General features: G+C 55.5%; 1 protein-coding gene across 1 annotated transcript; it reads left to right on the top strand.

The window, feature by feature from the left end:
* Positions 1–1,329: 1,329 nt before the first annotated feature.
* RCC2 (regulator of chromosome condensation 2) lies at positions 1,330–24,739 on the top strand. Its single transcript, XM_030964030.1, is given in 17 exon segments — positions 1,330–1,450; positions 1,631–1,705; positions 3,272–3,427; positions 3,430–3,584; positions 5,869–5,962; positions 9,042–9,185; positions 11,730–11,861; positions 12,987–13,075; positions 14,099–14,213; positions 16,083–16,216; positions 16,772–16,804; positions 18,206–18,386; positions 20,941–21,046; positions 21,132–21,204; positions 22,202–22,279; positions 24,486–24,538; positions 24,709–24,739. Coding segments are annotated over 15 exon segments (1,572 nt in total). The 5' UTR covers positions 1,330–1,450; positions 1,631–1,705; positions 3,272–3,273.
* Positions 24,740–27,018: the final 2,279 nt, after the last annotated feature.

Raw genomic sequence — 27,018 nt, 5'->3', positions numbered from 1 at the left:
CAAACCCCATGAAATCCATGCATTTATTATTTTTTTGGGAGCAAACTCCATGGAATCCGTGCATTTATTATTCATGATTTTTTTAGGGTAGAAACTCTATGAAATCCATGCATTTATTATTTCTTGAGAACAAATCCTATGGAATCCATACATTTATTATTTATTATTTATTATTTATTATTTATTATTTATTATTTATTATTTATTATTTATTATTTATTATTTATTATTTATTATTTATTTTTGGGGGGAACAAACCCCATGGCATCCTTACATTTATTATTTTTTGGGAACAAACCCCATGGCATCCTTACCTTTATGATTTTTTGGGAACAAACCCCGCAGAATCCATACATTCTTACCTTTATTATTTTTTTGGGGAACAAACCCCACGGCATCCTTACCTTTATTATTTTTTGTGGGGTGGGGAGGAACAAACCCCATAAGAATCCTCGCATTAAACCGCCGGCCACCAACACACTCTAAACCCACTTTTCCTAGGGAAGGGGGGAAAAAAAATATTAAAAAAAAATATTAAAAAAATTTAAAAAAATCACTTCCCAAAAAAAAAAAAAAAAATCACGGGGTCCATTAAAACCCCCCAAATCAAACTTTTCCTAGGAAGGGGAAAAAAAATTAAAAAAAAAAAAATAAAAAATAAAAACCACCTCCCCTAAACCCCCAAAAAAATCACCCCAAAAAAAAAAACCAAAAACCCCACGGGGGCCCATAAGAATCCTCACATTAAACCGCCGGCCACCAACACACTCTAAACCCACTTTTCCTAGGGAAGGGGGGAAAAAAAATATTAAAAAAAAATATTAAAAAAAAATTTTAAAAAATCACTTTCCCTCCCCTAAACCCCCCAAATCATCCCAAAAAAAACAAAAAAAACCAAAAAACCCCACGGGGGCCCATAAGAATCCTCACATTAACCGCCGGCCACCAACACACTCTAAACCCGCTTTTCCTAGGGAAGGGGGAAAAAAATATTAAAAAAAAAAAAAAAAATTAAAAAATCACTTTCCCTCCCCTAAACCCCCCAAATCATCCCAAAAAAAAAAAATAAAAACCCCACGGGGGCCCATAAGAATCCTCACATTAACCGCCGGCCACCAACACACTCTAAACCCGCTTTTCCTAGGGAGGGGGGAAAAAAAAAATTTAAAAAAAAATTTTAAAAAATCAGTTTCCCTCCCCCAAACCCCCCAAAATCATCCCCAAAAAAATAAAATAAACCCACGGGGGCCGCTGTGGGATGGGGAGGGCGGGCAGGATGCTGGCCCGGAGTCTTCCAGCCCTAAAGATGGAGCTGCTCGGCTCGGGGCCGCTCCCTCGCGGCCGCCCGGGATCCGGGCTCGTCTCCCTTTTCCTCCTCTTTTCCTGCCCATCCATGTGGTTCTGTTTTGTATTGTCCCGCTCCTCCTCGCCCGCACATCCAGGGGATTCGGTGGGTGGGATTTGAGGAGGGAAAAAAAAGAGAGGAAAAAAAAGAGATTTAAAAAAAAAATTGGGGGGTGGGGGGGAGGAGAGGGGAGAAAAAAAAAACACAACGAGGAGGAGGGGAAAAAAAGCGAGGAAAAAACCGCCCAAAATTACCTTTTTTTTTTTTCTTCTTTTCCTGCAACAGGAACCGCCACCAAAAATAGTGCAAAGGCCCCGCGCCGCCGCTTTCTTTATGCTGCACCTCTCGTCCTAAAATCAGGTTTGGAATTGGGGGCTCTCAAATAAAAAAAAGTGGGATTTGGGGGGGAAGGGGGAGAGGGATTTGGGGAGGGACGGCGGGGGAAAAATGGTTTAAAAAATTAAAAAAAAAAAAAAGGCCAAAAAAAAAAAAATAAAAACCCAAGGCGGATCCACGTGGTGCGAGGGGGGCAGACAGAGATCCCATTGTTCCAGGGAAATCTGGGAATGGGAGCGCGGGGGGGCGGCGGGATGGACCCCCGGGGGGGCCCTGCCCCCTCCCCAATCCACAAAATCGCCCCCACCCCAAAATCCAGCGGCAGCGCCCCGAGAGCGCCGGGGCTTTGGGGTTTGGGGGGTTCCGGGCGGTTTGGGGTGGGACCCCAAATTCCTGCCGGTGCCCCCCTTGCTCCGCGATCCCCTTTGTGTCTCCGGGCCCTTTTCCTGACCCGGATCCCCTTTGGGAACCCCCCGGCACCCCAAAAACCCCGGGACCCTCCTGTGCGACCCCCCGTGTGCTCCCCTGTGCATTTTCCAGCTCCCCCTCTTCCTGACCCCCTTTCCAAATCCCTTTTCCAGCCCCCTCCTCTCCCCCCAGCCCGGGGGTCCCCTCGCTCCCCTCCCCCCGTGTCCCCCAAATCTCCCCGTGTGCCCTCATCCCATGTCCCCAAATCGCATTTGTCCCATCCCATGTCCCCCAGATCCCCCCCATGTCCCCTAGCTGCGGGTCACCCCTGTCCCCCCAAACCTCCCCATGTCCCCTCACTGGGGGTCACCCCTGTCCCCCCAAACCTCCCCATGTCCCCTCACTGGGGGTCACCCCTGTCCCCGTGTCTCCCATATCCCCCCATGTTCCCCTCTCTGTCCCCATCCAGGAGCCCCATGTTCCCGCTCTGCCCCCCTCATTAGGGGTCCCACCTCTTATCCCCCCATGGCCACCACGGTGGGTCCCCCTTTTCCCCTCATCCCGTATCCCCCTTTTCGCCTCCAGCCGGGGTCCCTTGTGTCCCTACACCGTGTCCCCCTGTCCCCCATCTCCCCTCACCCCTCGTCCCCCCGCATCCCCTCCGTGTCCTGCTCATGGGAGTCTCCCCTTTCTGCCTCCATCCCGTCTCCCCTCATATCCTGCCCATCTCCCCTCACACCGTGTCCCCCAAATCTCCCATCTCCCCTCACCCCGTGTCCCCCAGATCCCTAATCTCCCCTCATCCCGTGTCCCCTCTCATCCCCTCTGCACTCCCTCCACAGCGGCTCCCTCTCTGTCCCCATTTCCCCTCACCCCATCTCCCCTCACCCCACTTCCCCCTCACCCCACATCCCCCATTTCCCTTCACTGTCCTCCCTCACCCCATCTCCCCCTCACTCCACTTCCCCCATTTCCCCCTCTGTCCCCCCTCACCTCATTTCCCCCTCACTGTCCCCCCTCACCCCATTTCCCCTCACTGTCCCCCCTCACGCTGTGTCCCCACCTCCCCTCACCGCGTGTCCCCGTGTCTGTGTGTGTCTGTGTGTGTGTGTCGGTGTGTGTCTGTGTGTCGCTGCGTGTCCGTGTGTCGCTGTCGGTGCGGCGGCTGACGCGGTCCCGCAGCCATGCCCCGCAGGAAGGCGGCGGGGCCGCCCTGGGACGCAGCGGGCCCGGGCCCTCAGGGCGGCGGGCGGCGGCGGCCGGGCCCTCAGGGCGGCGGGCGGCGGCGGCCCCGGCCCAGCGGCGGCAGCAGCGGCGGCAGCAGCGAGGAGGAGGCGCCCGGGAGCGGCGGCCGCGGGACGGCAGCCCCGGGGCCCGCAGGCCCGGCAGGCCCGGCGGGGCGGCGGCGGCAGCGGCGGCGGCGGGGCCCGGAGGCCCCGGGGCCCGCGGGCAGAGCGTGGTGATCTGCGAGCCCGAGCACAGCAAGGAGCGCATCGTGAGCTCGGGGGGGAGGGCGGCGGCACCCCCGGGACCCTGGTGTACCCCCCGTGCCCCATTGTGCCCCATGAGACACCCCCATTGTGCTCCATTACACACCCCTGCTGTGTCCCTGTTGTGCCCCATGAGACACCCCCGCTGTGCCCCTTGGACCCAGTGTGCCCCCAGGGTGTCCCCATTGTGTCCCCTACACACCCCGCTGTGCCCCATTGTGCCCCATGAGACACCCCCATTGTGCTTGATTACGCACCCCTGCTGTGTCCCTGTTGTGCCCCTTAAGACACCCCCGCTGTGCCCCTTGGACCCAGTGCCCCCATTGTGCCCCATGAGACATCCCCAGTGTGTCCCCATTGTGCCCTATTACACACCCCCACTGTGCCCCTACTGTGCCCCATTACACACCCCTGCTGTGCCCCTGTTGTGCCCAGTGAGACGCCCCCATTGTGCCCCTATTGTGCCCCATTACACATCCCCACTGTGCCCCCATTGTGCCCCATGAGACATCCCCAGTGTGTCCCTATTGTGCCCTATTACACATCCCCACTGTGCCCCATGAGACATCCCCAGTGTGTCCCTATTGTGCCCCATTACACATCCCCACTGTGCCCCCATTGTGCCCCATGAGACATCCCCATTGTGCCCCTATTGTGCCCCATTACACATCCCCACTGTGCCCCATTGTGCCCCATTACACATCCCCAGTGTGTCCCTATTCTGCCCCATTACACATCCCCACTGTGCCCCTTGCCCCCACTGTGCCCCCACTGTGCCCCTTTATACACCCCCACTGCACCCCCCTTGTACCTGCTGTTCCACCCCTAATACGCCCCAAACCCCACTGCACCCCCTGACCCCCGTCCCGCCCCACTGCAGCCCTTCCAGCACCCCATCATTGTCCCCATGTCCCTGCTGTCCCCATGTCCCTGCTGGCTCTGTCCCCAGTGTCCCCCACATCCCCTCTGCACCCCCAATGTCCCCCGTGTCCTCCCCATCCCCGCTGCTCCTTCTGTCCCCTCGTCCCTGTCCCAGGTGACCCCAAGGTCCCTCACATTCCCCACATCTTCCCCCCTTGCTGATGTGCCCGATGTCCCGTGTCCCTCCCATCCCCAGTGTCCCCAGTGTCCTGTGTCTCATCCCCAGTGTCCCCAATGTCCTGTGTCCCTCACATCCCCAGTGTCCCCGATGTCCTGTGTCTCATCCCCAGTGTCCCCAATGTCCTGTGTCCCTCCCATCCCCAGTGTCCCCAGTGTCCTGTGTCTCATCCCCAGTGTCCCCAGTGTCCTGTGTCCCTCACATCCCCAGTGTCCCCAATGTCCTGTGTTCCATCCCCAGTGTCCCCAATGTCCCCATGTCCCCCACATCCCTGATGATCTCCACTGCCCTGATGTCCCCAGGTCCCCACATCCCTCATGTCCCACAATGTCCCATGTCCCCCACATCCCCGATGTCCCCAATATCCCCCACAATGTCCCCAGCATCCCACTCGCCCCCAAAGTCCTCCATGTCCCCTGATGTCCACCATGTCCCTGATGTCCCCGTATCTCCCATGTCCCCCTGATGTCCCTGATGTCCCCCATGTCCTCCCATATCCCTGATGTCCCAATTTCCCCCATGTCCCCAATGTCCCAATGTTCCCTGATATCCCCGTATCACCGATGTCCCCAATGTCCCTGATGTCCCCCATGTCCCCAGTGTCCCCATGTCCCTCATGTCCCCTATGTCCCTGATGTCCCCATGTCCCTGATGTCCCCGTATCTCCCATGTCCCCCTGATGTCCCCCATGTCCCTGATGTCCCCAGTGTCCCCCATGTCCCAATGTTCCCTGATATCCCCGTATCGCCGATGTCCCCAATGTCCCTGATGTCCCCCATGTCCCCCATGTCCCCCCATATCCCTCATGTCCCCTATGTCCCCTGATGTCCCCCATGTCCCCAGTGTCCCCATGTCCCTCATGTCCCCTATGTCCCTGATGTCCCCGTATCTCCCATGTCCCCCTGATGTCCCCCATGTCCCCCTGATGTCCCCCATGTCCCTGATGTCCCCAATGTCCCCCATGTCCCCAATGTCCCCCATGTCCCAATGTTCCCTGCTATCCCCGTATCGCCGATGTCCCCAATGTCCCTGATGTCCCCCATGTCCCCCATGTCCCCCCATATCCCACATGTCCCCTATGTCCCCTGATGTCCCCCATGTCCCTGATGTCCCCGTGTCCCTGATATCCCCGTATCCCCCGTGTCCCCCATGTCCCCTGCTGTCCCCTGATGTCCCCGATGTCCCCGCAGAAGCTCGAGGGCTCCAAGAGCCGGGGGCAGCTCCTGATCTTCGGTGCCACCAACTGGGACCTGATCGGCCGCAAGGAGGTGCCCAAGCAGCAGGGTAGGGCTGCTAATTACCTGCTTAATTAGTCATTAATGACCCCTGGGGGGCAGGAGAGGGCTGCTAATCAACTGCTTAATTAGTCATTAATGAACCCTGTGGGGCAGGAGAGGGCTGCTAATTACCTGCTTAATTAGTCATTAATGAACCCTGTGGGGCAGCGGAGGGCTGCTAATCAACTGCTTAATTAGTCATTAATGAACCATGGGGGGCATGATAGAGCTGCTTAATTACCTGCTGTTAATTAGTAATTAATGAATGGTTTGGGGCAGGGTAGGGGCTCATTATTAGCTCATTAATTCACTGGTATTAATTAGTAATCAATGAAAGGTTCGGGGTAGGGTAGGGCCACATTAATGGCTGGGATTAATTGGTATTGATTTGAGCTTAATTAGTTATTAATAAATGTTTTGGGGCAAGGTAGAGGTCCTTGATAGCTGGTTAATTAATTGGTATTGATTATTAATTAATTAATTAACAATTAATTATTATCAAGGAAGGGTTTGGGGCAGAGTAGAGGCTCACTAATGGCTGGGATTAATTGGTATTAATTAGTAATCAATGAACAGTTTGAGGCAGGGTAGGGCCACATTAATGGCTGGGATTAATTGGTATTGATTTGAGCTTAATTAGTTATTAATAAATGTTTTGGGGCATTAGAGGCCCTTAATAGGTGATTAATTAATTGATATCAATTAGTAATCAATGAAGGGTTTGGGGCAGGGTAGGGGCTCACTAATGGCTGTGATTAATTGGTATTAATTAGTAATTAATGAATGCCTTGGGACATGATAGGGGCTCATTAATGGCTGATTAGTTAATTAATTGGTATTAACTAGTAATCAATGAACAGTTTCGGCCAGGGTAGGGGCTCACTAATGGCTGTGATTAATTGATATTAATTAGTAATTAATGAATGTTTTGGGGCAGGGTAAGGCCCCAATTAGGGCGTGATTATTGCTATTAATTATGTATTGGGGCAGAGCAGGGCCCTCATTCTTGGCGGCGTGATTAATTGGTGTTAATTTGTAATTAATGACCTCGAGTGGGTTCTCGTCCTTTGGGGTGCACTGGGTGCCCAGCAGAGCCAATGGATTTATAGTTCATTAATTTTCCTTATTTTATATGCATCTCATTCATTAATTAATTAGTTAATTAACTGGGGAGGGAGTCACCGCTTTGTCTCTCAATTCGGGGTGCACTGCGTCTCCAGCAGAGCCAAATTTTATTTGGCTTTGTTTATTTCTGATGCATTTATAGGTCGTTAATTTTCCTGATTTTTTAAATGTAGCTTTAATTAGTTAATCAATCAATTAACCGGGGGAGGAGCCTCAGTTTCACCCCTTAATTGGGGCAGGTTTGAGGGGGCACCGGCTCTGCTGCAAAGCCAAATTTTGCTTATTTTGGATCCGTTTCTAGCTCATCAATTGATCTCTTTTGTTTTCATGGGTTTATATTAAACTGATATTAATATCTAATTAATTTTAAAGCTGGTTAATTGGGGAGGAGCCGCGGTTTGAGACAATGATTCGGGGTGCACCAGACCTGTGGCAAAGCAAAACGAAGACCTGGTTGAATTGGAATGCTTTTATAATCAATTCCTTTTCCTAATTATTTTTATCTATTCCTAATTAATTATTTTATTAATTACTGGGGAGGAGCCACAATTTCACCCCTTAATTGGGGCGCGTTTGAGGGGCACCAGCTCTGCCAAATTAAACCTCTGCTTCATTTTTAGTTCACTAATTATGTCCTTCATTTTAGGGGATATATTTAATTAATATCAAAAATTAGCCTTTAAATTAGTTAATGGATTGTTTTCCTGGATGATTTTCCAGTATTCCCAGATTTTCCTGGATTATTTTCCCAGATTTTCCTGGGTTATTTTCCCAGAATTTCCTGGATTTTCCCAGATGATTTTCCTGATTTTTTCTGGATTTTCCAGATTATTTTTCCTAGTAATCCCAGATGATTTTCCTACCTGATTTTCCCAGATTTTCCCAGATTATTTTCCTGGGTTTTCCAGGATAATTTTCCCAGATTTTCCTGTATTATTTTCCTGGATGATTTTCCTGGATTTTCCCAGACGATTTTCCCGAATTTTCCCAGATTTTCTCTGATGATTTCCCTGAATTTTTCTGGATTTTTCCAGATTATTTTCCCAGATTTTCTCTGATGATTTTCCTGGCTGATTTCCCCAGATTTTTCCAGATTATTTTCCTGGGTTTTCCAGGATTATTTTCCTAGATTTTCCTGTATTATTTTCCTGGATTTTCCCAGATTTTCTCAGATGATTCTCCTGGATTTTCCCAGATTATTTTCCCAGTATTCCCAGATGATTTTCCTGGCTGATTTTCCAGATTTTTCCAGATTATTTTCCAGGATAATTCTCCCAGATTTTCCTGTATTATTTTCCTGAATTTTCCCAGACGATTTTCCCAAATTTTCCCAGATTTTCTCTGATGGTTTCCCTGAATTTTTCTGGATTTTCCCAGATTATTTTCTCAGTATTCCCAGATTATTTTTATGGCTGACTTTCCCAGATTTTTCCAGATTATTTTCCCAGATTTTCTCTAATGATTTTCCTGGCTGATTTCCCCAGATTTTTCCAGATCATTTTCCTGGATTTTCCAGGATAATTTTTGTAGATTTTCCTGCATGATTTTCCTGGGTGATTTTCCTGGATTTTCCCAGACGATTTTCATTAATTTTCCCAGATTTTCCCAGATGATTTTCCTGGATTTTCCCAGATTATTTCCCTAGTAATCCCAGATGATTTTCATGCCTGATTTTCCCATTTCTTTCCAGATTATTTTCCTGGATTTTCCTGGATGATTTTCCTGGATTTTCCTGGATGATTTTCCTGGATTTTCCCAGATTATTTTTCCAATATTCCCAGATGATTTTCCTGCCTGATTTTCGTGGATTTTCCGAGACGATTTTCCGGCTGATTTTCCAGGATTTTCTCGGATGATGTTCCCGTGTTATTTTCTGGGATTTTCCCGTACCATTTCCCTGGATTCCTTTCCCGGCCGTGTTTCCGGGCGCTGATCCCGCGTTCGTTCCCGGTGTTTTCCAGCCGCGTACCGGAACCTGGGCCAGAACCTGTGGGGGCCTCACCGCTACGGGAGCCTGGGGGGGCTGCGCGTGCGCTCGGTGGTCTCGGGGCCCTGCGCCGCCCACAGCCTGCTGATCACGGCCGAGGGCAAGCTCTGGAGCTGGGGTGAGCGGGAGCCGTCCCGGGAACCGGGCTGGGAGAGCAGCGGGATCCATCCAGGGAACCCAGCTGGGAGAGAGGGATCCATCCAGAAAACCCTCACTGGGAGAGCAGGATCCATTTGGGAAATCCCCTGGCAGAGCAGGATCCATCCGGGGAACCCAGCTGGGAGAGTGGGATCCATCCGGGGAAATCCCTGGGAGAGCAGGATCCATCCAGAAAACCCTCACTGGGAGAGCAGGATCCATCCGGGGAAATCACCTGGGAGAGTGGGATCCATCCTGGGAGAGTGGGATCCATCTGGGGAAATCCCCTGGGAGAGCAGGATCCATCCGGGGAAATCCCCTGGGAGAGCGGGATCCATCCTGGGAACCCAGCTGGGATAATGGGATCCATCCGGGGAAATCCCCTGGCAGAGCAGGATCCATCCAGAGAACCCTCACTGGGAGAGCAGGATCCATCCGGGGGAATCCCCTGGCAGAGCGGGATCCATCCTGGGAGAGCGGGATCCATCCTGGGAACCCAGCTGGGATAGTGGGATCCATCCGGGGAAATCCCGTGGGAGAGTGGGATCAATCCTGGGAACCCAGCTGGGAGAGCGGGATCCATCCGGGGAAATCCCCTGGGATAATGGGATCCATCCAGAGAACCCCCCCAGGAGTGCGGGATCCATCCTGGGAACTCCCCCTTGGAGAGCGGGATCCATCTGGGGAACCCTCACTGGGATAGTGAGATCCATCCAGGGAACCCAGCTGGGATAATGGGATCCATCCGGGGAAATCCCCTGGCAGAGTGGGATCCATCCCGAGAACTTCTTGTGGGAGAGCAGGATCCATCCTGGGAACCAGGCTGGGATAATGGGATCCATCCAGAGAACCCCCCTGGGAGAGCGGGATCCATCCTGGGAACTGGGCTGGGAGAGCGGGATCCATCCAGGGAAATCACCTGGGAGAGCGGGATCCATCCTGGGAACCCAGCTGGGATAATGGGATCCATTCGGGGAACCCTCACTGGGAGAGTGGGATCCATCCAGGGAATTCCCCTGGGAGAGCGGGATCCATCCTGGGAGAGCGGGATCCATCCTGGGAACCCAGCTGGGACAGTGGGATCCATCCGGGGAACTCCCCCTGGGATAATGGGATCCATCCAGAGAACCCCCCCAGGAGTGCGGGATCCATCCTGGGAACTCCCCCTTGGAGAGCAGAATCCATCTGGGGAACCCTCACTGGGATAGTGAGATCCATCCAGGGAACCCAGCTGGGATAATGGGATCCATCCCAGGAACCTCCCCTGGAAAAGCGGGAACCATCCCAGTAACCAAACTGGGATAGCAGGATCCATCCAGGGAAATCCCCTGGGAGAGCAGGATCCATCCTGGGAACCCAGCTGGGATAATGGGATCCATCTGGGGAACCTCCCCAGGAGAGCAGGATCCATCCTGGGAACTCCCCCCGGGATAATGGGGTCAGCTGGGGAACCCTCACTGGGACAGCGGGATCCATCCCGGGAACCCTCACTGGGGTAGTGGTATCCATCCTGGGAACCAAGCTGGGATAGCAGGATCCATCCCGGGAACAAGGCTGGGAGGGCAGAATCCATACCAGGAAATCCCCCGGGAGAGTGGGATCAGCCTGGGAAACCCCCCCTGGGATAATGGGGTCAGTGGGATCAGCCTGGAAACTGCCCTGGGATAGCAGGATCCATCCTGGGAACCAGGCTGGGAGGAGAGCGGGATCCATCCTGGGAACCCCCTGGAATAGCAGGATCTGTCCGGGGAACCCCCCTGGGATAGTGGGATCCATCCAGGGAACCAAGCTGAGATAGCAGGATCCATCCCAAGAACTGGGCTGGGATAATGGGATCCATCCCGGGAACAAGGCTGGGATAATGGGATCAGTACTGGGAACCCCCCTGGGAGAGCGGGATCCACCTGGGAACCAGGCTGGGAGACAGGGATCCATCCTGGGAACCAAACTGGGATAGTGGGATCAGCCTGGGAACCAAACTGGCAGAGTGGGATCCATCCCAGGAACCGGGCTGGGATAATGGGATCCATCCTGGGAACCAGGCTGGGATAATGGGATCCATCCCAGGAACCTCCCCTGGGAGAGCAGGATCCACCTGGGAACCAGGCTGGGATAATGGGATCCATCCTGGGAACTCCCCTGGGATAGCGGGATCAATGGGAACCCCTGGGATAGCGGGATCAGAGGGAGCCCCTCGGATTCTGGGATCAGCAGGAACCCCCCTGGGATTCCAGGATCAGCAGGAACCCCTGGGATAACAGGATCAGCCAGAAACCCCTGGGATAGCGGGATCAGAGGGAACCCCTGGGATAATGGGGTCAGCGGGAACCCCCCTGGGATTCTGGGATCAGTGGGGTCCCCTGGGATTCCGGGATCAATGGGAACCCTGGGATTCCAGGATCAACGGGAACCCCTGGGATTCCGGGATCAATGGGAACCCTGGGATTCCGGGATCAGAGGGAACCCTGGGATAGCGGGATCAGCGGGAGCCCCTGTGACTCCGGGCATTTTTGGGATCCCGCAGGGCGGAACGAGAAGGGGCAGCTGGGCCACGGGGACACGAAGCGCGTGGAGGCGCCGCGGCCGATCGAGGCCCTGGGCAGCGAGGCCATCGTGGCGGCCGCCTGCGGCCGGAACCACACCCTGGCACTGACCGGTACCGACGGACACGGGGCTGGGTCCCGGGACACGGGGCTGGATCCCGGGACACGGGGCTGGATCCTGGGACACGGGGCTGGATCCCGGGAAACAGGGCTGGATCCCGGGAAACAGGGCTGGATCCTGGGAAACAGGGCTGGATCCTGGGAAATGGGGCTGGATCCTGGGAAACAGGGCTGGATCCCAGGACACAGAGCTGGATCCCGGGAAATGGCCCTGGATCCCAGGAAATGGCTCTGGATCCCGGGAAATGGCTCTGGATCCAGGGAAATGGGGCTGGATCCCAGGAAATGGCTCTGGATCCCGGGAAATGGCTCTGGATCCAGGGAAATGGGGCTGGATCCCGGGAAATGGCCTTGGATCTTGGGGAAAGGGGCTGGATCCTGGGAATTAGCCTTGGATCCTGGAAAATGGGGCCAGATCCTGGAAAACAGGGCTGGATCCTGGGGAAATGGGGCTGGATCCCAAGAAATGACTCTGGATCCTGGGAAATGGCCCTGGATCCTGGCACACGGGGCTGGATCCCGGGAAATGAGGCTGAATCCTGGGAAACAGAGCTGGATTCTGGGAAACGGGGCTGGATTCTGGGAAATGGCCCTGGATCCCAGGAAGCAGAGCTGGATCCTGGGAAACGGAACTGGATCCCAGGAAACAGGGCTGGATCCTGGGAAACGGAACTGGATCCCAGGAAACAGGGCTGGATCCTGGGAAATGGAACTGGATCCCAGGAAACAGGGCTGGATCCTGGGATTTAGCCCTGGATCCTGGGGAAATGGGGCTGGATCCTGGGAAATGGCCCCATCTCAGGAAACTGCCCTGATCCTGGGAAAGCTGCACCAAATCCACCCCTTTCACCCCCAAAACCCACCCTTTTTGTCCCACATCTACCCCTTGAGTCCCAAATCCTCCCCTTTTCCCCAAAAATCCGGGAAAGCTGCCCCAAAGTCTGCCCGTTTTGCTCCAAATTCTGGGAAAACTACCCCCAAATCCTCCCCTTTTGCCCCCCAAATCCAGCCAATTTCCTTCAAAATTACCCCTTTTTCCCCCAAATTTTCCCCTGAATTTTGGGAGAACGGTCCCAAAATCCCGATTTTCCCCCCCAAAATCCCCGTTTTCCCCGCAGAGAGCGGCTCCGTGTTCGCCTTCGGGGAGAACAAGCTGGGCCAGCTGGGGCTGGGGAACCAGACGGACGCCGTGCCCAGCCCCACCCAGGTACGGACCCCAAACCCCGGATTCGGGGGAAATCCGGGCATTTTGGGGCTTTTGGTGACAAATTCCCTAAAAACCCCTCGGGGTGCACAATTCCCTCCCAGCCGGGGAGCCCTCCCTCCGGGGAGAGGAGAAACCGGGATTTGGAAATGGAATTTTTGAGGATTTTAGGGATTTTCTGATGGAAGTTCCTTATTTTTTTTTTTCCCTGTTTCCCAGATTTTTTTGATCCTGTTTTTCCAGCTTTTCCTGCAGGTCGGGGATTTCCCATGGGAAATTCCCCTTTTTTCCTTTTTCCTGTGTTTTCTGATCCAGTTTTTCCAGCTTTTCCTGCAGATCAAGGATTTCCCATGGAAATTCTCCTCTTTTCCCACATTTCTCTGATCCTGTTTTTCCTGCTTTTCCCATGTTTTTCTGATCCCTTTTTACCTGCTCTTCCCATGTCCTTGATCCCGTTTTTCCTGCCAATCAGGGATTTCCCATGGAAATTCCCCATTTTTCCCTTTTTCCTGGCCTTTCTGATCCCATTTTTCCAGCTTTTCCTGCGTTTCTGATCCCCGTTTTTCCTGGGTTTTTCTGTTCCCATTTTTCTGGATTTTGCCAAATTTCTCATCCCCATTTTTCCAGGTTTTTCTGATCCCATTTTTCCAGCTTTTCCTGCGTTTCTGATCCCCGTTTTTCCCGGGTTTTTCTGATCCCATTTTTCTGGATTTTCCCAAATTTCTCATCCCCATTTTTCTCGGTTTTTCTGATCCCATTTTTCTAGATTTTCCCAAATTTCTGATCCCCCCATTTTCCCCAGGTTTTTCTGATCCCCATTTTTCTGGATTTTCCCACATTTCTGGTCCCCATTTTCCCCTTTTTCCACATTTTTCTGCTCCAGTTCTTCTGGGTTTTCCTGTGTCTGTGATCCCATTTTTCCGGCTTTTCCCGTGTTTCTGATCCCCTTTTCCCATTTTCCCGGTTTTTCTGATCCCCTTTTCCCATTTTCCCGGATTTCCTGACCCCGTTCCCGGTTTTTCCCAGATCCTGTACAATGGGCAGCCGATCTCCAAGCTGGGCTGCGGGGCCGAGTTCAGCATGGTCATGGACTGCAAGGGCAACCTGTATTCCTTCGGGTGCCCCGAGTACGGCCAGCTGGGTACGGGATTTGGGGTCACCCCGTGGGATTTGGGATTTGGGATCACCCCATGGGAGTGGGATCATCCCGTGGGATCACCCCATGGGAACCTGTATTCCTTTGGGTGCCCCGAGTACGGCCAGCTGGGTACGGGATTTGGGATCACCCCATGGGATTTGGGATCACCCATGGGAATGATCACCCCATGGGAATCGGATTTGGGATCACCCCATGGGAGTGGGATCACCCCATGGGAATGGGATCACCTCATGGGAATGGGATTTGGGATCACCCCATGGGAATGGGATTTGGGATCACCCCGTGGGATTTGGGATCACCCATGGGAATGATCACCCCATGGGAATCGGATTTGGGATCACCCCATGGGAGTGGGATCACCCCATGGGAATGGGATCACCCCATGGGAATGGGATTTGGGATCACCCCGTGGGATTTGGGATCACCCCATGGGAATGGGATTTGGGATCACCCCATGGGATTTGGGATCACCCCATGGGATCACCCCACGGGAATGGGATTTGGGATCACCCCGTGGGAGTGGAATTTGGGATCACCCCATGGGAATGGGATCACCCCATGGGAACCTGTATTCCTTCGGGTGCCCCGAGTACGGCCAGCTGGGTGCGGGATTTGGGGTCACCCCGTGGGATTTGGGATCACCCATGGGAATGGGATCACCCCATGCGAATGGGATCACCTCATGGGAATGGGATTTGGGATCACCCCATGGGAATGGGATTTGGGATCACCCCATGGGAGTGGGATCAGCTCATGTTAATGGGATTTGGGATCACCCCATGGGATTTGGGATCACCCCATGGGAATGGGAATGGGATTATCCCATGGGAATGGGATTTGGGATCACCCCATGGGAATCTGTATTCCTTTGGGTGTCCTGAGTACGGCCAGCTGGGTGCGGGATTTGGGATCATCCCATGGGATTTGGGATCACCCCATGGGAATGGGATTTGGGATCACCCCATGGGATTTGGGATCACCCCATGGGATCACCCCATGGGAATGGGATTTGGGATCACCCCATGGGAATGGGATCACCCCATGGGAATGGGATTTGGGATCACCCCGTGGGATTTGGGATCACCCATGGGAATGGGATCACCCCGTGGGAACCTGTATTCCTTTGGGTGTTCCAAGTACGGCCAGCTGAGTAGGGGATTTGGGATCACCCCATGGGTTCACCCCATAGGAATAGGATTTGAGATCACCCCATGGGAGTGGGATCACCCCACAGGATCAGGGCAGTTTGGGATGACCCTGAGGGATGGGGCAGTTCAGGATGACCCCACGGGATTGGGGTGGTTTGGGATGATCCCATGGGATCGGGGTGGTTTGGGATGACCCTGCAGGATGGGGCAGTTCAGGATCACCCTGTGGAGTCAGGGCAGGTTGGGATGACCCCGTGGGATTGGGACAGGTTTGGGATGACCCTGCGGGATCGGGGCAGTTCGGGATGACCCCACGGGATCAGGGTGGTTTGGGATGATCCTATGGGATTGGGACAGGTTCGGGATGATCCCATGGGATTGGGACAGTTTTGGGATGACCCCGTGGGATCAGGGCGGTTCAGGATGACCCTGCGGGATCAGGGCAGTTCGGGATGACCCTGTGGGGTCGGGGCAGTTCCGGATGACTCTGTGGGATCAGGGTGGTCCGGGATAACCCTGTGGGATCGGGGCGGTTCGGGATGACCCCGCGGGATCGGGGCGGTTTGAGATGACCCTGTGGGATTGGGGCAGTTCGGGATGACCCCACGGGATCGGGGCAGTTCAGGATGACCCCGCAGGATCGGGGCGGTTGGGGATGACCCCGCAGGATGCTCAGGCTGGCTGTGCCCCATTCCTGTTGCAGGCCACAATTCCGACGGGAAGTTCATCGCGCGGGCGCAGCGCATCGAGTACGACTGCGAGCTGCTGCCGCGGCGCGTGGCGCTCTTCGTGGAGCGCACCAAGGACGGGCAGGTGCTGCCCGTGCCCAACGTCGTGGTCAGGGACGTGGCCACGGCCGGCACGACATGGGAATATGGGATAATGGCATCGGATAACGGAATGGGTCCGGGGACGACACTGGGGGCCAACCACACGGTACGGGACATGGGAATATGGGATAATGGGATTGGGATAATGGAATTGGGATAACGGGATTGGGATAACAGGAATGGGTCAGGGATGTGGCCTGCGGGGCCAACCACACGGTACGGAATGTGGGAATGTGGGATAATGGGATTGGGATAATGGGATTGGGATAATGGGTTCAGGATAACAGGAATGGTTAGGGTCAGGGACATGGCCTGTGGGGCTAACCACAAGGTGCAGAATACGGGATTGGGATAATGGGATTGGGATAACAGGAATGGGTCAGGGACGTGGTCTGCGGGGCCAACCACATGGTACGGGATTGTGGGAATGTGGGATTGGGAATATGGGATCGGGATAACGGAAATGGGTCAGGGACGTGGCCTGCGGGGCCAACCACATGGTACGGGAATGTGGTATTGGGATAATGGGATTGGGATAACGGGATGGGGATAACAGGAATGGGTCAGGGACGTGGCCTGCGGGGCCAACCACACGGTACGGGAATGTGGGAATGTGGGATTGGGATAATGGGAATGGGTCAGGGATATGACCTGCGGCGCCAACCACAAGGTGCAGAATATGGGATTGGGATAATGGGATTGGGATAATGGGATCAGGATAACGAGAATGGGTCAGGGATATGGTCTGCAGGGCCAACCACATGGTATGGGACATGGTAATATGGGATAATGGGATTGGGATAACAGGAATGGGTCAGGACCAACTGCACAGTATGGGAATATGGGAGCAGGATAATGGGATTGGGATAACAGGATAATGTGAATATGGGAGTGGGATAATGGGATCAGGAATGGGATTGGGATAACAGGAATGGGTCAGGGATGTGTCCTGCAGGGTCAACCACAGGGTATGGGACAGTGGAATATGGGATTGGGATAATGGGAATATGGGAATGGGTCAGGGACGTGGCCTGTGGGGCCAACCACAAGGTATGGGAATGTGGGAGTATGGGATCGGGAATGTGGGAGCAGGAATGGGAATGGGAGAGGGAGAATGGACAGGAGTGGGAGAGGGCAGCTCTCAGCCCTGCTCCTTGATCCCAGCTGGGGCTGCATTCCCAGGAATTCCCTGGGATTTGGGATCTCTGAATTCCTGCTCCCTCCCTCCATCCCAGCTGGTGCTGGATTCCCAGAAGCACATCTGTTTCTGGGATTTGGGGTTTGGGATTTGGGATCTCTGGGGCTGTTTTCCCCACCCGAGCTGGTGCTGGGTTCCCAGAAGTGCGTGTTCTCCTGGGATTTGGGATTTGGGATTAAGGGTTTGGGATTTGGGGTCTCTGAGGCTGTTTTCCCTGTCCCAGCTGGTGCTGGATTCCCAGAAGCGCGTGTTCTCCTGGGATCTGGGGTTTGGGATTTGGGATTAGGGGTTTGGGATTTGGGATCTCTGAGGCTGTTTTCTCCACCCCAGCTGGTGCTGGATTCCCAGGAGCACGTGTTCTCCTGGGATTGGGATCTCTGAGGGTTTGGGATTTGGGACGGTTTGTTTGGATCTCTGGGCTGTTTTCCCGTCCCAGCTGGTGCTGGATTCTACAGCGTGTTCTCCTGGGGTTTGGGATTTGGGATTAGGGGTTTGGGATTTGGGATCTCTGAGGCTGTTTTCCTGCCCAGCTGGTGGATCCCGGTTTCTTTCCCCCCCCGGGCCTGACTTGGGGCCTGCGTTTCCCTGTCCCAGCTGGGTTGGGATGGATGGGATTTGGCCTGAGCGTTTTCCCCCCTGTCTGGATCCAAGCGTCTCTACTATTGATTAGTTTTTTGATCTCTGAGGCTGTTTTCCCCGTCCCAGCTGGTGCTGGATTCCCAGAAGCGCGTGTTCTCCTGGGATTTGGGATTAAGGGTTTGGGATTTGGGGTCTCTGAGGCTGTTTTCCCCGTCCCAGCTGGTGCTGGATTCCCAGAAGCGCGTGTTCTCCTGGGGCTTTGGTGGCTACGGGCGCCTGGGCCACGCGGAGCAGAAGGACGAGATGGTGCCCAGGCTGGTGAAGCTCTTCGACTTCCCGGGACCCGGCGCCGCCCAGATCTACGCGGGATACACCTGCTCCTTCGCCGTCAGCGAGACCGGTGGGACACGGCGTCGGGATTCGGGAATGCCGGGGGGGATGGCAGCGAGACGGGTGGGAATTCGGGATCTGGGATTTGGGATTCGGGAATGCTGGAGGGATGGCAGCGAGACAGGTGGGATTCGGGATTTGGGAATGCTGGGGAGGATGGCAGTGAGATGGGTGGGATATGGGATCGGGATTTGGGATTTGGGAATGCTGGGGGGCTGGCAGCGAGACAGGTGGGAATTCGGGATCTGGGATTTGGGATTAGGGATTAGGGAATGCTAGGGGGACTGGCAGCGAGACGGGTGGGAATTCGGGATCTGGGATTTAGGATTAGGGAATGCTGGGGGGGTGGCAGCGAGACGGATGGGGTTTGGGATATGGTATTTGGGAATTCTGGGGGGGATGACAGCGAGATGGGTGGGATTCGGGATTTGGGAATGCTGGGGAGGATGGCAGTGAGATGGGTGGGATATGGGATCGGGATTTGGGATTTGGAAATGCTGGGGGGCTGGCAGTGAGACAAGTGGGAATTCGGGATCTGGGATTTGGGATTAGGGAATGCTAGGGGGACTGGCAGCAAGACGGGTGGGATTCAGGATTCAGGATTTGGGAATGCCGGGGGGGTGGCAGTGAGGTGGGATTCGGGATTTGGGAATGCCAGGAATGCTGGGGGAGATGGCAGTGAGATGGGTTGGGATCTGGGGTTCAGGATTTGGGAATGCCGGGGGGCTGGCAGCGAGACAAGTGGGAATTCGGGATCTGGGATTTGGAATTTGGGAATGCTAGGGGGGCTGGCAGCGAGATGGGTGGGATATGGGATCGGGATTCAGGAATGCCGGGGGGGGTGGCAGCAAGACGGGTGGGGTTTGGGATATGGGATTTGGGAATGCCGGGGGGGATGACAGCGAGATGGGTGGGATTCGGGATTTGGGAATGCTGAGGAGGTGGCAGTGAGATGGGTGGGATACAGGATCGAGATTTGGGAATGCCGGGGGGGATGGCAGCAAGACAGGTGGGATTCAGGATTCGGGATTTGGGAATGCCGGGAGGGTGGCAGTGAGGTGGGATTTGGGATCTGGGATTTGGGAATGCTGGGGGGGATGGCAACAAGACGGGTACGGGATGGGATTTGGGAATGCCAGGAATGCCGGGGTGGGTGGCAGCGAGATGGGTGGGATTCAGGATTCGGGAATGCTGGGGGAGATTGCAGTGGGACGGGTTGGGATCTGGGATTTGGGAATGCTAGGGGGGGTGGCAGCAAGACGGGTGGGAATTCGGGATCTGGGATTTGGGAATGCTGGGGGGATGGCAGCAGGACAGGTGGGGATCTGGGATTCGGGATTTGGGAATGCCAGGAGGGATGGCAGCAAGATAGGTGGGAATGCAGGATCTGGGATTTGGGAATGCTGGGGGAGCTTTCAGCAGGACAGGTGGGATTCCCAGGATCCCAGCATTTGGGAATGGCAGGGGAGCTTTCAGCAGGACAGGTGGGAAGCTGGGATTTGGGATTTGGGAATGCTGGGGGAGATGACAGTGGGACAGGTGGGGATTGGGGATCTGGGATTTGGGAATACTGGGGGGGGCTGTCAGTGGGACAGGTGGGAATTTGGGGTTTGGGAATGCTGGGGGACAGCTGTCAGTGGGCCAAGTGGGATTCCCAGGATCCCAGGATTTGGGAATGCTGAGGGAGACAGGTGGGAATGCCAGGATTGCGGGATTTGGGAATGCTGGGAGAAAGGTGCACTGACAGGTGAGATTCCAGGGATGCAGGATTCAGGAATGGTGGGCAGGCTGTGGGATTCCCGGGATCCTGAGATCTGGGAATGCCAGGGGAGCTGTGGCCTGACAGCTGGGATCCCAGGGATCTCGGGATTTGGGAATTCTGGGGGAGCTGTTACCTGACAGGTGGGATTCCCAGCACTGGGAATTCCAGGGAATCTGTGCCCTGCCAGGTGGGATTCCTGGGATGCCTGACAGGTAGGGTTCCCAGGATTTGGGAATTCTGGGGGATCCAGGATCCCTGCCAGGTGGGGTTCCTGGGACTGGGAATTCCAAGATCCAGGATCCCTGACAGGTGGGGTTCCCAGGGTTTGGGAATTCCGGAATCCGTGCCCTGACAGGTTGGGTTCCTGAACTGGGAATTCCAGGACCCAGGATCCCTGACAGGTGGGAATCCCGGGATCAGGAATTCCAGGATTTGTGCCCTGGATTTAGGAATTCTGGGGGATCCAGGATCCCTGACAGGTGGGGTTCCTGGGACTGGGAATTCCAGGATCTAGGATCCCTGACAGGTGGGATTCCCAGGATTTAGGAATTCTGGGGGACCCAGGCCCTGACAGATGGGATTCCTGGGATCCCTGACAGGCAGGATTCCTAGGATTTGGGAATTCCGGGCTCCATGCCCTGACAGGTGGGGTTCCCAGGATTTGGGAATTCTTGGGGATCCAGGGTCCCTGCCAGGTGGGATTCCTGGGACTGGGAATTCCAGGATCTAGGATCCCTGACAGGCGGGGTTCCCAGGGTTTGGGAATCCCAGGCTCCAGGATCCCTGACAGGCTCCCTTGCAGGTGGATTGTTCTTCTGGGGCGCCACCAACACCTCCCGGGAGTCCACCATGTACCCCAAGGCCGTGCAGGACCTGTGCGGCTGGAAGATCCGCAGCCTGGCCTGCGGGTGAGTGCAGGATTCCCGGGGGATTCCCGAGCCCGGGATCCGGGGCCCCGGGACACTCGGGGATCAGGGATCGCCTCCCTTGCAGGAAGAGCTCCGTCATCGTGGCGGCCGACGAGAGCACCATCAGCTGGGGGCCCTCGCCCACCTTCGGGGAGCTGGTACTGAATGACACCCCAAAACACCCCAAATAAACCCCAAATGACACCCCAAATAAACCCCAAATGACACCCCAAACTGACACCCCAAATAAACCCCAAACTGACACCCCAAATCCCCCAACCTCTGACACCCCAAATCCCCCAAACTGACACCCCAAACTCACCATCCCCTGGGGGCCCTCGCCCACCTTCAGGGAGCTGGTACTGAATGACACCCCAAATAAAACCCCAAATGACACCCCAAACTGACACCACAAATAAAACCCCAAATGACACCCCAAACTGACACCACAAATAAACCCCAAACTGACACCCCAAATCCTCCAACCTCTGACACCACAAATCCCCCAACCTCTGACACCCCAAATCCCCCAAACTGACACCACAAATCCCCCAAACTGACACCCCAAACCCACCATCCCCTGGGGACCCTCGCCCACCTTCGGGGAGCTGGTACTGAATGACACCCCAAAAACACCCCAAATAAACCCCAAATGACACCCCAAACCCCCAAACTGACACCCCAAATAAACCCCAAACTGACACCCCAAACTCACCATCCCCTCGGGGCCCTCACCCACCTTCGGGGACCTAGTACCGACACCCCAAAACCCCAAATGACACCCTAAATACCCCAAATAAACCCCAAACTGACACCCCAAATACCCCAAACAGTCACCTCAAATACCCCTGAGGACCCCAGACAGACACCCCAAACCCCAATGACCGTTCCCTGTCCATGGGGTGTTCCCGCAGGGATATGGGGACCACAAAACCCAAATCCTCCAAACCCCAATGACCGTTCCCTGTCCATGGGGTGTTCCCACAGGGATATGGGGACCACAAACCCACATCCCCCAAAAGGACACCCCAAATCCCCCAAACCCCACTGAGCGTTCCCTGTCCATGGGGTGTTCCCACAGGGATATGGGGACCACAAAACCCCAAATTCCCCAAACCCCAGTGACTGTTCCCTGTCCATGGGGTGTTCCCACAGGGATATGGGGACCACAAACCCAAATCGTCCACGGCGGCGCAGGAGGTGAAAACCCTGGACGGGATCTACACCGAGCAGGTGAGGGGACCCCGCAGGGCTTGGGGTGGGGGATGCACAGGGGGGCTCATCCCACCTGTGGGGTGAGGGAGGGGACAGACGGGGAGTCATTTGGGGTGCCTGAGGCTGTGTGAGCTCATCACACCCATGGGGTGCTGGAGAGGGGCACCTGCATTCCCCTTAAATAATTTGGGGTGGCTGAGGCCATGCCCAGCTCATCCCACCTGTGGGGCCCTTCCCCTAAAGTGAACAGGGACGCTGAGACCCTACACAGCTCATCACACCTGTGGGGTGAGGGAGGAGCACCTGGGTCCCCTAAAATAAACAGGGAAGGGCTCATGGTACCCATGGGGTGATGGAGAGAGGATGCAGGGGGCCATTCCCTAAAATAATTTGGGGTGGCTGAGGCTGTGTGAGCTCATCACACCTGTGGGGTGAGGGAGGTACACCTGGGTCCCCTAAAATGAACAGGGACGCTGAGACCCTACACAGCTCATCACACCTGTGGGGTGAGGGAGGTACACCTGGATCCCCTAAAATGAACAGGGACGCTGAGACCCTACACAGCTCATCACACCTGTGGGGTGAGGGAGGAGCACCTGGGTCCCCTAAAATAAACAGGGAAGGGCTCATGGTACCCATGGGGTGATGGAGAGAGGATGCAGGGGGCCATTCCCTAAAATAATTTGGGGTGGCTGAGGCTGTGTGAGCTCATCACACCTGTGGGGTGAGGGAGGAGCACCTGGATCCCCTAAAATGAACAGGGACGCTGAGACCCTACACAGCTCATCACACCTGTGGGGTGAGGGAAGAGCACCTGGGTCCCCTAAAATGAACAGGGACACTGAGGCCTTGAACAAATCGTGGCACGCATGGGGTGAGGGAGGGGGCGCCTCTGGGGCCCTCCCCTGAAATAATTTGGGGTGGCTGAGGCTCCACACGGCTCGTCACACCCCTGGGGTGAGGGAGGGAGGGCAGAGGGGACCCTCCCCTTGGGCAAACCCAGGGGCTGAGCCTCTGACACCCGTGGGGCGATGGAGAGAGGGCGAGTGAGGGATGTTCCCTGAATTAAACAGGGAAACTGAGGCCGTTCCCTAAATTAAACAGGGAAACTGAGGCTGTGCACAGCTCATCTCATCCATGGGGTCATGGGGAGGGCACTTGGAGCTGTTCCCTAGAATAAACAGGGAAAATGAGGCCATTCCCTTAACTAAACAGGGAAACTGAGGCTGTGCACAACTCATCACATCCATGGGGTCATGGAGCTGTTCCCTAAATTAAACAGGGAAACTGGGGCCATTCTCTAAAATAAACAGGGAAACTGAGGCCATTCCTTAAATTAAACAGGGAAACTGAGGCTGTGCACAGCTCATCACATCCATGGGGTCATGGGGAGGGCACTTGGAGCTGTTCCCTAAATTAAACAGGGAAACTGAGGCCGTGCCCAGCTCGTGACACCCACGGGGCCCTCCCCTAAAGTAAACAGGGCAGTGAGGCCGTGCCCAGCTCATCGCACCTGTGGGGTGATGGAGGGAGGACACCGGGAGCTGTTCCCTAAAATGAACGGGGAAACTGAGGCCGTGCACAGCCTGTGGCACCCAGGGGTGAATCCCCTTTAAATAAACCCAGGGCTGAGGCCATGCACAATTCAGGACACCCAAGATCTATTCTCTAAAACAAACAGGGACACTGAGGCTGTGCCCAGCCCGTCACACCAGAATCCATTCCCTAAAACAAACAGGGACACTGAGGCCGTGCCCAGCCCGTGCCACCCCTGGGTGCCCTGCAGGGGGTGCAGGGCCCTTCCCGAGAACTCCCTTGGGATGCTCCAGCCCAGCCTGGATCCCAGCAGGCGGGAGGGATCCCCAGGAAGGCTCCACATCCCCTCAGCTCCCCTTTCCCTTTTCCATGGGCAGTGTCCGCTCCTGGGTGACCCTTCCCAGTTCCATTCCCAGTTCCATGGGCATTCCCACTCCCAGCTGCCCCATTCCCAGTGGCCACGGGCTATTCCCATTCCAGGTGACCTGTTCCCAGTCCCATTCCAGGTGGCCATGGGCCATTCCCATTCCCGTTCCCATTCCCGTTCCAGGTGGCCATGGGCCATTCCCATTCCTGTTCCCATTCCCGTTCCAGGTGGCCATGGGCCATTCCCGTTCCCATTCCCGTTCCCATTCCCGTTCCAGGTGGCCATGGGCCATTCCCATTCCCGTTCCCATTCCCGTTCCAGGTGGCCATGGGCTATTCCCATTCCCAGCTGACCCATTCCCATTCCCATTCCAGGTGGCCATGGGCCATTCCCATTCCCATTCCCGTTCCAGGTGGCCATGGGCCATTCCCATTCCCATTCCCATTCCCGTTCCAGGTGGCCATGGGCCATTCCCATTCCTGTTCCCATTCCCGTTCCAGGTGGCCATGGGCTATTCCCATTCCCGTTCCCATTCCCGTTCCAGGTGGCCATGGGCTATTCCCATTCCCAGCTGACCCATTCCCATTCCAGGTGGCCATGGGCCATTCCCGTTCCCATTCCCGTTCCGGGTGGCCATGGGCCATTCCTGTTCCCATTCCGTCCAGGTCAGGCCTCGGTTCCCCATCTCCAGGTGCTGGGCTCCGTCCCTCGAGGCCATGGGCCATTCCTGTTCCCATTCCCGTTCCAGGTGGCCATGGGCTATTCCTGTTCCCATTCCTGTGCGCCGGGCCATCCCCCAGCAGGGGCCCCCATCCGCATCCCGATCCCGAGTACAACCCCCGCACTCCAGGTCCCCCATCCCCATCCCGATCCCGCTTCTCCATCCCCCCGGGCCTCCTCACACACCCCCAGCCCTCGGGGGCGTCATTCCCACCCCCATTCCCGGCTTTTGGAATTCCCGACCGCAGCCGGGCCTTCCGGCACGCCCCGGCCCGGGTTTTGTAGGGTCTGGCCTTGAATTATTTTTTATTTTATTTGTATTTTTCCGCAGCTTTTTTTTACTGTTTCCCGTTTTTCCAGCCCCGAATCTCCACGGCTGCCAGCTCGGGATCACTCTGGGGATCTGATCCCGGCTCGGGATCCCTTTAGGGATCTGGGATCCCTAAAGAGCAGCTGCCAACACCTGGTTTTTCCCCTATATTCCCATTTTTTCCCCCCAGTATTCCCATTTTTTGCTGGTTTTCCCTACTCTGGGTGCTACAGTTTTTGGGATTTCCCCCCTCCCGCCCCTCCAGCATCCGCAGGGATCCCGGATCCCATCCCAGCAGCATTCCCGGGCTCCCCGCCCTCGCCCACCCCGGGGACATCTCAGGGATCACGAGGGGAGTCCCAAAGGAATACTTTTCCCGGGAATTCGGGGTTTTTTTTCCTTCTGGCGGATGGTTTGGCCCGGGATCAGCCGGAATTCCCGCATTCCCAGTCCCCTCCGTGCCAGGTCACTGTGCTGGAATCTCGAGGTGCCTTCAGGAGCAGAGCCCGCCTCTGCCCCGCGCCATTCCCGCTCCCTTCGGGCCGTTTTTAGGGATTCTCCTGGATTTTTCCATGGATTTTTGCTCCTTCCCATCTCCCCCGGGGCGGCGCCCGGGGAGTTTGCAGTAAAAAAAAAAATGGGTTTTGGTCAATTTTTGGGATCGGGGGGTTGTTTTGCAAGGGGTTGGGAGAGGGGAGATCCCGGCTGGGGGGGAGCAGCCAGCGGGAAAATCCCAAATCCTGCTTTTTTAGCGGCGTTTAGGATTTGGGGGTGGAAATCACCAAAACCCCGCTTGGAGCCCCAAAAGCTACGGGGGGAGGCGGGGGTGTCATTCCCACATTCCAGAGGGGCCATTCCCGAGGGGAATTCCCAGGTTCAGGAAGGATCCAGGAGGCTCATTCCTGCATTCCCGAGGGTCATTCCTGCATTCCCATGGGGCCATTCCCAAGGAATTCCCAGGTTCAGGAAGGATCCAGGAGGCTCATTCCTGCATTCCCGAGGGTCATTCCTGCATTCCCATGGGGCCATTCCCAAGGAATTCCCAGGTTCAGGAAGGATCCGGGGGTGCCATTCCCGCATTCCCGAGGGTCATTCCCGCATTCCTGAGGGGCCATTCCCGAGGAATTCCCAGGTTCGGGAACGATCCGGGAGGCTCATTCCTGCATTCCCAAGGGGTCATTCCCGGGGAATTCTCAGCTCAGGAAGGATCCGGGGGTGCCATTCCCACATTCCCATTCCCTTGGGGAATTCCCAGGTTCGGGAAGGATCCAGGAGGCTCATTCCCACATTCCCGGGGAATTCTCAGCTCAGGAAGTATCCTTGGGGGCCATTCCCTTGGGGCCATTCCCGGGGAATTCCCAGGTTCGGGAAGGAGCCGGGGGTGCCATTCCCGCATTCCCGAGGCTCATTCCCGCATTCCCATGGGGCCATTCCCGAGGCTCATTCCCGCATTCCCGGGGAATTCTCAGCTCGGGAAAGATCCTTGGGGGTCATTCCTGAGGGGCCATTCCTGGGGAATTCCCAGGTTCGGGAAGGATCTGGGAGTGCCATTCCTGCATTCCTGAGAGTCATTCCTGCATTCCCATGGGGCCATTCCCAAGGGGTCATTCCCGGGGAATTCCCAGGTTTGGGAAGGATGCAGGAGGCTCATTCCTGCATTCCTGAGGGGTCATTCCCGGGGAATTCTCAGCTCAGGAAGGATCCTTGGGGGCCATTCCCGGGGAATTCCCAGGTTCAGGAAGGAGCCGGGAGTGGCATTCCCGCATTCCCATTGGGGCCATTCCCGAGGAATTCCCAGCTCGGGGAGGCTCCAGGAGGAGCTGG

Source organism: Camarhynchus parvulus, chromosome 21, assembly GCF_901933205.1.
Source record: "Camarhynchus parvulus chromosome 21, STF_HiC, whole genome shotgun sequence".
NCBI classification, from domain to species: Eukaryota; Metazoa; Chordata; class Aves; order Passeriformes; family Thraupidae; genus Camarhynchus; species Camarhynchus parvulus.
This window is presented reverse-complemented; position numbering and strand designations above follow the sequence as displayed.